The sequence below is a fragment of the Mus pahari genome, chromosome 11 (genome assembly GCF_900095145.1).
Source record: "Mus pahari chromosome 11, PAHARI_EIJ_v1.1, whole genome shotgun sequence".
NCBI lineage: Eukaryota > Metazoa > Chordata > Mammalia > Rodentia > Muridae > Mus > Mus pahari.
The window spans coordinates 54964296-54976200 of NC_034600.1; the positions used below are offsets into that span (position 1 = coordinate 54964296).

The 11905-nt window shown below is 44.2% G+C and overlaps 1 protein-coding gene across 5 annotated transcripts in view; it reads left to right on the top strand.

The window, feature by feature from the left end:
* Cplane1 (ciliogenesis and planar polarity effector 1) overlaps positions 1-9959 on the top strand; it is an 87667-nt gene extending 77708 nt beyond the window's left edge. For all 5 annotated transcript variants that reach the window (XM_029543961.1, XM_029543964.1, XM_029543965.1 and 2 more), the window contains 6 exons: positions 206-371; positions 1529-1587; positions 2107-2274; positions 3357-3481; positions 8538-8698; positions 9552-9959. In XM_029543961.1, the coding sequence (XP_029399821.1) occupies positions 206-371; positions 1529-1587; positions 2107-2274; positions 3357-3481; positions 8538-8698; positions 9552-9728 (856 nt within the window). In that variant the 3' untranslated portion in view covers positions 9729-9959. The remainder of the gene's footprint in view (positions 1-205; positions 372-1528; positions 1588-2106; positions 2275-3356; positions 3482-8537; positions 8699-9551) is intronic.
* The last annotated feature ends 1946 nt before the right edge of the window (positions 9960-11905 follow it).

Below are 11905 nucleotides of genomic sequence, written 5' to 3' on the forward strand. Positions count from 1 at the left end.
AACCACATGGTGGCTCACAACCATCTGTAATGAGATCTGATGCCCTCTTCTGGTGTGTCTGAAGACAGCTACAGTGTACTCATATAAATAAAATAAATCTTTAAAAAAATATATCTTAGGGAATTAACATTTAGAAAAATTTCTCTACTAAAATCTCATCAAAAAAAAGAAAAAGAAGAGCCCACAGTCCTTCCTTATTTTTCAGGATTCAGCGTCCTCCTGGCCGAGGCCCCCGAAGAACTGAGGAGGAGAGGAGAGAGATTAAAGCCTGGATGCGAAGGAAGCAGAAGGAGCGGATGGCGGAGTACCTAGGTCAGCTGGCGGAAAGGAGGGGGCGGGAGCGCGACCCCTTCTGCTCCACAAGCAGCCCGGTAAGTCTGTCCAGAAAGGGCGTTCTCCTGGCGCATACAGGTTTTTCTTTCTGGCAGATATTCAAGAAACAGAGGAGTGTAATTTCTATGCCTTTTTTACTGAGCAGATAGGAAAGTCAATCACTTTCCTGAATAAAGTGAGTCAGTATATTGTGCCAACTGTGCTTTATTTAATGGATTTAAATATCATTTTCTCTGTCAGACTAATTAAATTAAATTAAATTACTGCTCTGTTGTTTTAAACAAAGAGGTTCAGTTGGCGTTACTTCTTCATTTTCAGTGGGACTCATTGGTGGCTGATGTACTCGGCTAACTAAAACAGTGAGGGTGCTGTTAGCGAGAAGTGACATAGATCCATACAAGTAAAGAGATGGGAAGGATGTGGGTGACTCTCACTCTGGGGGAGGCCTGTGCTCTTAATAGAACAGTTCTTTTTAAAAATTATTGTATGTGTGTGTGCATCATGTGCCTGCCTGGTGCTCACTGCAGGCCAGAAGAGAGGGCATGGGGTCATCTGGCATTGGAGTTACTGTACCTGAAAGCTGCAATGTGGGTGCTAGAAATCAGACCTGGATTGTCTGGATGAGCAGTCAGTCCTTGTAATCACAGAGCCATACCAGCCTATGTAACACTTTAACCTTGTAGGCACCATTGAAACTTTCAAGTCTATTGACGTATGTAATCAGACTCTTGACGTGTATAGAAGTCTGTGTTCTCCTTCCCACTAACAATGGGCTCTGTCCCTCAGATATAAAAACCAGACATAGATTTGTGAACGTTTAGAGTAAATTAAGTGTAAAGTTGGTTTTCTCTCTCTGTCATATGGGTCCCAGGAATCAAACTTGGGTCTTTAGATTTGGCAGGAAATGTCTTCTCTTGCTGACCCTGACGCATAAATTTTGAAAATAAGTCATACACTAAGTTTTTGCAAACAAGGGCTCTCTGTTTAGTCTAGGCCAACATAAAATGCGTGACCCTGCTGCCTCAGTCACCCAAGTGCTAACTTCATGGCGTTTGAGTCTAAGACTACACTTATGCTGAGAGAAAACTTTCTCAACTATGACAGTTTTTGCACCTTTGTAAATACCAGAAGAATGTCTAGTGCATTAATTGTTGGGACTGAACAGTAATGAACTAACTGGATATTTCCTGTGCAGTTTTATATGACTTCAAGGCAGATCAGGCAAAGACAAAAGCTGAAGCGTGAGAAAGATAGGTAAGTCCAGAAGCCATGCTCTTAGCACATTCTCTACAATAATGGGTTTTGGTCAGTACACAGAGTGTTATGGGAAATAGCATTTAAGAAAAGAAAAGCTGCTTGGGTATTTGCTTTCAAATATTACTTGAATGAATTACCATTCAGTTTTTATGACCTTTATTTCTGCTGCTCCCCATACCCAACTTGGATCCGTCTGTATGTGTCTGAAATACCTCAGAAGCTAAGCATACGAGTACTTTTATTGTGTTATCATCATCATGCTGGGTCTTTGAACCTGGATGTCATTATGTATTCAGGCTGGCCTCAAAGTAACCATCTTCTTGCTTAAGTCTCCCAAATACAGAGATCATAAAGTGTGTGCCACAACACCGGTCTCTACAGGGTCATAGTGATCCACTGTGCTGTCCATTGATTTTGAGAACGCTCTTAAGCTGGAAGGGTTTGTAGAGCATATGGTCCTTCTAGAAGTGAATAGGAAAGGGACTGAGAAAGTGACATTTAGTCTCCTGTCTGCAGGTTGCAGCTGTCTAACCACTATAGCCAGCGACTCTCCCAAGCATACAGTCTGATGAATGAGCTGCTGTCTGACTCGGCCCAGATAGCCACACCTGCAGACAAACCCGTACCTCACCGACGCCCCACTGCTCAGCGTTGCGGACGGCAGCAGAGCTCCTCTCCAAAGAGGTGAGACAGGGTCTCCTGTGGCCCAGGTTGGACTTGGACTTGCTGTGTGGTCTGCGATGTCCTTGATCCTCCTGCCTGACTAGGACTACACACCCTGTTTGGGCAGTGCTGGGGATCAAGCCCAGAGCCTTATGTGTTGGAGACGCATCCCCAGCCCCAAATGCAGCACTTGTATGTCACAAGTTCAGTGTATCTTCATCTACGCTACCTGGAGTTACAATGATAAAGGGAAGAAAAAAAGTAGCTCCATAATTATGAACTCTTACAACTTTACAGAATCACCAAGGAAAAGGTTAGAAGTCATTAATGTGTTAAATTTCTAAATAAGCTACAACAAAGTATTTTGGTTTGGAATAGGTGAACTAAGGATGTTTGGTATCTGGTCAGTCGTTTCTTCATTTTCTATGAAGATTAACTTCTGTAATTTGCCTCTAAATTCCTCCCATCCCAAACCTGCCGTTTTCCTTCAGGTAGGAGGATCCGGCCCTCCCTTCCCATCCCCACATCTCTGCTCCCTTCCGACCCTGTCGAGTTAGGCCCATCCAGCTGCACCCGCTGCTGCAGTGCTCCCTAGTGGGTTAGGTGTGAGTCCAGCGGGCAGAGGGCTGCAGTGCTCCCCAGTGGGTTAGGTGTGAGTCCAGCGGGCAGAGGGCTGCAGTGCTCCCTAGTGGGTTAGGTGTGAGTCCAGCGGGCAGAGGGCTGCAGTGCTCCCTAGTGGGTTAGGTGTGAGTCCAGCGGGCAGAGGGCTGCAGTGCTCCCTAGTGGGTTAGGTGTGAGTCCAGCGGGCAGAGGGGTACTGAGTATGGTGCTGCTCATGCCCCAGTTGTAACACACAGAGATCTGTTAGTGTTAGGGAGCCAGAGAGTTCTTATTCAGAATATCAAAGTTGTCTTCAATAAAATACGGTAAGTGCATAAACAAGATGCCAAGTATATGGAGATTTGAAATGGGTAGATATTTCTAAAAAACTTGACTTTTTTAAAAACAATGTTTTATGTCTGAGGTAATACTGCAGTACAAAGTCATTATTTGGAGTTTTAAAAAATACTAAAGTTTTCATAATCATGTGATATCTACTTCAGAGAGAATGCACATGGACAGAATTTACCTGTAAGTAGACCTGGAGGAGGCAGACATATCTCCAGATCTCGCCATCCCTGTGAGGGGGAGCCCTTGGGGCAGCCCCGAGGATCGTCTCAGCTACAAGGTAAGACCTGAAGCTTCCGTGTGATCTGCCTGTGTTCTTGAAATAATCTCCAAAGTTATTTCATTAGTAAAAGCCTTAAAAATCTCAATAAAAAGTTAAAAGCTCTAACTCCGACAGAGAGCACAGTACTAAGAGTCGCTTAGCTATCTCAGGATTGCTCTGTGACTTTGAGATGGGAGTTCTCCTCTGCTGTCTTGTGTGCTCCATTCCCAGTGTGAGCCACCGTGCCGGTCTAGTGTCTGTTCCATGTCTGAGACAAAGGCCCTGGATTCCATTTAAGTGTCTGTTTAGATTTGTCCCATTTCAAGCCTTTATTATTACCTTTTTTAAAAGAAAAAGATTTATTTATATGAATACATTGTAGCTGTCTTCAGACACACCAGAAGATGGGTTCAGATCCTATTACAGATGGTTGTGAGCCACCATGTGGTTGTTGGAAATTTAACTCAGGATCTCTGGAAGAGCAGACAGTGCTCTTAACCACTGAGCCATCTCTCCAGCCTTATTTATTACCTTGTTACTTTATATTAGGACTGTGGCCATCACCTTGCTGTGCTTTGATTTACCTCACATGCTCCTGCAGTAGCTCACACACCAAAGACTTCACACAGCCTCATGTCACTGGAGGCCACATCCGGATCCTGGCTTTGTGCTCTGTTCCTTATTTGATCTCCTCCCTTACTCCTTGGGGGTCTTTGAAGACCATCAGCCTTCTAAATGGCTAGGAATGTACATAGAAGCCATTGCACGTGGCTGTAATATGTTCAGTTTTAAATTTATCTTCATTTACGAATGGAAATCAATGTCTAACTTGCTGTAGTTAGTCCAAGAATTTTCATGGTTCATATTAGGCTAATTCTTTGACTATACCAACACCTTAGTCATCATCTTCGTATTGGCCCTTACATGGGACAGATGAGATGCCTGAAAATGGCTGGTTAGCTTTTATTTTTTCTTCCTAAGCATAGTTATAATTAAACAGATAATTGTTTAACAATATTAACAGGAAAGTATTACAGCATATATACCCTGTCAAATGACCAAATGTCGGGTTATTATCTTTGTCAACCTGCTACTTTGTTTTAAGGAAAGTCTAGGTTTTAGAATCTTCCAGCTCCACCTACTTTGGACCTTTAGATATATTATTAAAACCTAATTCTCAAATTTGGTGTGAAGGTGTACACTCAAAGTCCCAGCACCTGGAATACAAATATGAAAGCATCAACAGTTAAATATAAATAAGAAGGTGACTCACGCCTTTAATCCCAGCATTTTGGATGGAGGCAGGTGGATCTGTGTGAGTTCGAGGTCAGCCTGGCTCTACAGAACAAGTTCCAGGACGGCCAAGGGTTCGGTTTGAGAAACCTTGTCTCAAAGAACAACAAAGTTCTCCTGGTGAGGTACACCTGGAAATCCCACCTGCTTGAGAGGTTAAGGCCAGAGGAACACTTAAGCCCAGGAGTTCAAGATCAGCCTCAGCATCATACTGAGATCCTGTCTCAGTAAGTAGACAGATAGGTTAATAAATTACTGAAAACTGTCTGCTAGCACAATGGATGGCTCAGCAGGTGAAGGTGCCTCCTGCCAAGCCCCATGGCCTGAGTTCAATCTCTGGATGAAGGTGGAGAAGAGAACAGATTCCTGCAGGCTGTCCAACATCATGGTTTTAAAAGTTACTGAGTAGCCAGGCGTGGTGGCGCATGCCTTTAATCCCAGCATTGGGGAGGCAGAGACAGACGGATTTCTGAGTTCGAGGCCAGCCTGGTCTACAGAGTGAGTTCCAGGACAGCCAGGGCTACACAGAGAAACCCTGTCTCAAAAAACAAACAAAAAGTTATTGAGTATTTTAAGTAGTTGTTACTAGCCTTTGAGATTATGAAGCCTTAATAATCTTTAAAATGCCTTGATACAATTTAAGTTGTTGTTTTATTTAGGACTTTACTGCTAACAGACTGCTAACCTTCTGTGGCTTTGTAGCTGCCAGAGTCCTCTAAGGACACCAAGTTCAGTAAACGTAGTTTTCCTCTTCCTTTAAAGGCCTGCATTTTTGTTTGACATGAGCTGAGTTTATTGGGTGATTGTAGATGTAATCAAGTTGACAGTTGAGATTAACCATCACACGTCCTACAGAACCTGATGGTTACTTGTGAGGATGTAGGCAGGCATCCTGTCTCTGAGAGTCAGAAATTGGCAGTAAGTCCTGAGCGGCACAGGCAGGGTACATGGGCAGTGGTCTGTTAGCTCAGGCTAGATCTCGGACTTTGTTTGGTGCTCTATGTTGTCTAAATACTGAAGATCGTTGTCTACTGACCTTAAATACAGAAGACTCATAACTTGATGTCTAGGTAGGGTTTCTTTTTAAAAATTATTTTATTATCTTATGTGTATAAGTGTTTTGCATACATGTATGTCTATGTACTATGTGCATGCATGCTGAGCCCACTGTGGTCAGAAGAGGGTATTGGATCCCCTAACCTGTGTGCTTTAGAAGAGCGGCAAGTGCTCTTAACTGCTGAGCCATGTCTGTAGTCCCTTGGTGGATGTTCCTGTTGACTTATCACCTTTCACATTGGAAAACATTCATTGACACACGGACAAAGTATCAAGATGAAGCCCTGCCTGGTGGCGCACGCCTTTAATCCCAGCAGTTGGGAGGCAGAGTTAAGCAGATCTCTGCAATTTCGAGGCCAGCCTGGTCTACAGATTGAGACCCTGTCTCAAAACAAAAATTATCAAGATAGATATTACAAGCAGGTGATAACTAAAGGACAGAGAGTAATGTTTTTCTAACAGATAAAATAGACTTCAAGTCAGAAATTTTATATGAAACAGAGAAGTTTATCACTTAATGATAAAGGGCTCGGTTTGTCAGAAAGGCAAAAACAAAACAAGTAAGTGTATGTACATAAATTGTAGAGCCAGATACATACAGCAAATACTCAGGGGCACAGAGGGAGAAGCGACTCCCAGACGAGTGGACAACACTCCAAGAATAGAAAGAAATTAATTTAAAAGTTCAAATCAGAATGGACCACCCTTAGCCAGATTAAGAAAAAAAAGACTTAGCCAGGCTGTGACGGCGCACACGTTTAATCCCAGCACTCAGGAGCCAGAAGCAGGTGATGGTCTCGGAGATGGAGGCCAGACTGTTGTATAAAGCAGTTAGTTCCAGGACAGCCAGGGTTGTTACATAGAAAAACCAACAGACAAAACCTCCTGAGATGTCTAAGATCAGAAATAAAAGGAGTCTTGAGGGAGTGTTATGGGTTGTTACATGCAGTCAGATTTGATGATTGGAAACAAACGGAGAACTCTGTAGAAAAACACAACCTACCAAGCTGCGTCAGTGAGAAACATGCAGGCAGCAGAAGTGTTCGCGGGGAAATCATCACAGATGTCCCTTACATGGGGGTTCTTACTACAAACTAGACAATGATAACACAGTCATCTGTAGAGAGAAACTGTTGCACAGGTGTAAAAGCATTCACCTGTCAAAAGTCTTTGTCAATGAGCTGAGACAGGAGTTCCGTCAGAGATTGAGGTGGGAATTCTGGGAAACAGGCATGAGAAATTGGCCAGTAATGCTGAAGGAGACAGAGCATGAAACTGAGAAGGTAGCCAGCCACATGGCACTCAGAGAATAAACGGGGATTTTTCCCGGAACTCTGAGGAGACAGGTACATAAACCTGAGAGAGGTAACTAACCAGAAAAACAGAGCCAAAGCTATTGGCCTAAGCATTTATTGTTTAAAAAAAAAAAAAAAAAAAAGCAAAAGCCGGGTGTGGTGACGCACACCTTTAGTCCCAGCACTTGGGAGGCAGAGGCAGGTGGATTTCTGAGTTTGAGGCCAGCCTGGTCTACAAAGTGAGTTCCAGGACAGCCACAGCTACACAGAGAAACCCTGCTTCAAAAAACCAAAAAAAAAAAAAAAAAAATTAGTCTCGGAGTCCTCATTTCTGGGAACAATCATGGGAAGGAAAGAACAGGGAATGTGGACTAGAGGACAAAGGATACAACACATCAAATATGTAGCTAGATAGACACCCCCCAAAGAGTTGATCGACAACAGTGGGGCCCTCAATAGTGTGTTGGGTTCAGTTTTGCTGAATGGGTTGCAAGTAGCAAAGAATGGATAACTGTCACCTGGTGAATTGTTAATTGAATTTATTATACCATAGTACTAACCCATTTTATCATAAGTATGTTGTCACCATAGTAACCATCCTACCGTGTATTTTCATAATCAATGTAAAATTTATAAATTTAAAGCTTTAATCACACTAGGGGTAGGAAAATTCTATACACTTTCACGGAAATGTGTGTTGTACTCTTTCAAGATTTCTTTGGCCAAATAAATCAAAGTCATCATCCAAGGAGGAGGAAACGACAGGGTCATCTGGGGTAAAGTCAGGGTCAGAGACAGCTCTTGTCTCATGGTCTGTGGAGTCACCATGTATATCAGCAGTTCTCAATCTAGGGAGCATGACTCCTTCATGGGTGTTTCATAACAGTAGCAAAATTACAGTTATGAAATAACAAGATAATTTTATGGTTGGGGTCGCAGCAGTAGGAAAGTTGCGCACCACTGGTTTATATCATCTTTCCAGATGTCAGTTATTATGGTTCTCGCTCCAAACATGGCATCTTATGAGGCCTAGATATCAAGTTAACTATGGCAGACATGGCGTGGGGTTGCATGGTGTTTACAGCCTATGCTGACCTTTGATTCCTATTCTGAGCATGAAGGAATGGCCTGGCTGCCATATTCCCTTTGTTTCTGTTTTGAGAGCAGCCCACCCTAATGGTTACAAGTTGACTTCTACCTCCCTTCCCTTCACACACCCCACCTCCCATAGTTTTGAGACAAGGTCTCCTCATGTGACATTGTTGGTCTAGAGTTGAAATCACCATTATTTTCTAATCAAAAGAGGTGGTGAGAATTGGGTGTCCCAGTCATCTCCAGAACGCGTGCCTCGAATTCTTGGGAACAGATGTGTGCTCGGCCGTGGCCGGCAGGTCAGTCGGTCAGCTCTGGGTGTGCCGTTTCCCTGACAGGCTCCCAGCAGCCTCTGAGAAGCCGTGGGGCTGCAGGGGTGGCTCCTCCAGTGCAGCAGGCGTGCAGAGAGGACGAGAGGGAAGAGATGGTGGTGAGTCCCTGGACGCTGCCCTTGGAAATCCACAGGATTCTTCATGACGGGCCCGAGTCCCTCCTGCAGGTAATGGTGGCCCGCGCTCCGCAGTCGTCTTTGTGTGTGTACATGCTTGTTTGATTTTTCATTTTCTTTCAGCCCAGTGATAAATTTCCAACATTTTCTAGTGCCTCTCCCAAAATAAGTATCTTATTGTCTTATCTGGATTTCTAAATCCTCTGTGTCTGACTTCACCGTTCCATGGAGTCTTTCCATTTCCCTCCTTGTTTCTGCTCAATTTGGATCCGAGTGTGTGGTGTGTATGCGCGCACATGGCATAGACCCTTAATCTAGCCCCTTGAGACACTTGGTTACTGAACTTGGAACTCAGTGGTTCTGTGCTGCATTGGCAGGCTAGCAAGTTCCCATGTTCATCTGGTGTCTGCTGTGGTTAAAAGTGCCAGCAGCCACATGTGTGTGCCCCATGGTACTGAGGTCTAAGCGTAGCTCTCATACTGAGCAGCGAGCACTCCTAGCGCTGAGCGCTCTCTCACCCTGGGTTGCTGCCCCACAGCCCACTTTGAGAAGTATAGACAAGCTTCAAACACGATAGAAAGCTGGGGTTATGCTTTCTACCTGTGATCCTCTGGCCTCCATTTTGGAGTGCTAGAATTCTAGGCATGCCTAATCTGCTATGCCCAGCTCCTGGGCTTCAGAGTGTCAGTATCCAGCATAAGGCTAGCATTTCGCTCTCACAATTCTCTTCAACTTACATTGTTATAACTAAAAAGGAAGTACAGAGAACAGATTACTGTACAGCATGTTTCAAACCCCATGTTGACCACGTGTGTGTCATGTGACAGCTCCTTGCCAGTGCTCCCACATTCCCACATCCCCCGTACCTCTTTGACGGACCACAGCTGCTTCTCCAATCCCACAGGACATGCTGCCAGCTGACAAGGAAGAGCCCGAGCCCTCTCCTTTGGCAGGTGGCGTGGACAGCGTATCTGAGAGCACGGGCAGCATCCTGAGCAAACTTGACTGGAAAGCCATTGAAGACATGGTGGCCAGCGTGGAGGATAAGACCCTGTCTGTGCACTGGGCCTTGGACCAGTAGGACCTGCATGGCATTCTCTTTCCCGGCACTGGCCAGAGTCTTAACTGACGTGGGTCTAAGACTGTGAAATACTGAAAGAATTTATATCCTGCAGCCATAGGCTTCTCTGAGTTAACCATTCTAAGATGGAAAATAAACTTGTATCAGTAATGTTGCCTTTATGAGGAAAGGTTGTTTAGAGAAAAAGTATTGTGTTTTATATACGATTCATCTTAAATACATGTCAAGCCAGGCTTTTACAATATTTAAATTACTTCAAATAAAAAAATTGTATCTGCTATTTCCTTTACCACCCTCTCTCTGTGTGTCCAGAAACTCCTTTTCAGGGACCCTCCTGTTGCTGAGGAGGAGATCAGTCTCTGCTTTTTTTATATAAAGATTTTATTCATTATTATACATAAGTACACTGTGGCTGTCTTCAGACGCGCCAGAAGAGGGCATCAGGTCTCATTATGGGTGGTTGCTGGGATTTGAACTCAGGACCTTTGGAAGAGCAGTCAGTGCTCTTACCCACTGGGCCATCTCTCCAGCCCCTAGTCTCTGCTTTTTAGCTCAGTTTAAAATCCTGCAGTTGAGCGGAGCAGGCTCTGGCCGAGGAGTGACAGGAGCCAGCCCCTTCATACCGACCCTGGAATTGCATCCAGGCCAGATTGTCCTGTGCTCTGTCTTGCCTGGTAGGTTCTGGGGAAGTCGGGGAGAGGGCGTGGAAATCCTGGTTTTTCCACACTAATCTTGTATTTATTGTGTGTGCTTGGGCATACCTTGGCACCTGTGTGAAGTTACAAAACAGCCTCTGGTATGTAGGTCTCAGGGCTTAAATTTGAGCCATCAGGCTAGGCAGCAAGCACCTTCTCCCTGCAGAGCCACCTCACTCCTACAGTGATCATCTTAACCCTGGGAAAATCATAGGGTTGAGGCATGTTAGTTTTGGAGGTCATTTTCAGAGAAATGACTAAAACCAGGAGTTTCAGCACTTGTCATTTGGAGTGATATTATCCGAGAAGGCCATGAACTATCTCTGTGATATCAGATGTTTTCCATGTTATTCGACTAAAGAGTATCATTTAACCTAGAGACATAATCAACCAGTTTTATTCTTACAGTCTCTTAGAGGTGCATGCTTCCAGTTTTCATAAGCTTGTATTGTAGGGCTAAGGATGTCATGTCTGCCTACTGTGTGCAAGCCCTGACTGCCCCAGCACCACAGAATAAAATTGTGAAGAAACACTAAAATTTTTCTGTTTCCCCCACCCCACCCCCACCCCCTCCATTTTTGTGATGAGATTAATCCAGGTCAGGCCAGAGGGATCTAAGGACTGTAGCTCTCAGCTCAGTTCAGCTGGATGAGAGGTCACCTCACCTCGTCAGGGTTTGCCCTTGTGCCTCTCACTCTGGCATGTGTGGCTCGTGATGGCTCTGCTTTTGATTGCAGGTTGGGTCTTGGGCTGTGTTTATTTCTACACCCTGTCCCCCTGTCAGCCACAGTTCATGGAAAACCCCTTCTTCCCGCACCTTTACAACTTCCTCATCCCTGTTTCCTTTCACTCGGTCAACCTTCTGTGGTTTACCACTCCCTGTCGTCTCTGGGCCCCAATATCGATGTCTTTCTCCTTTAGCTGGTTCACCCATATCAACACTTTAATCCACACCTCCTCCTCATTATTGCCCTCCTACCTTAACTGTTAACTAAAGGCTGAGAACATGGTGGAGACATACACAAGTGGACATCCATCTAGAGATTAACATTACTACAGTAGTAGCTTGTGACTTTAGTAATCCTCTGTCACCACTGACAGGTCTTCCCAACAACAAAATAGAGTCCGTGTGACTGTATCCAGAATAGACTACATTAGGACACAAGGCACCTCTCAACAAACACAGGAAAATGGAGATGATTCTATCTTACCCAATTGAAATGGGATAAGACTACAAATAAATACATAGAGAAACCCTAAAAAGCACAGACTGATGGCAAGGAAACACCACACTTTTGAATAGTGACCAAGTCTTTCAAGAAATCAAGAAACAAAACAATTCTTTGAGTCAAACGAAAATGAAAATACACATGCTCCAACCTGTGGCATCCCCTGAAAGTTTCCAGAAGGAAAATTTATAGTTGTAGGTATTTGCATTAGGAAATTAGAGATCTCAAATAAACAGTGACATACCTTAAAGCT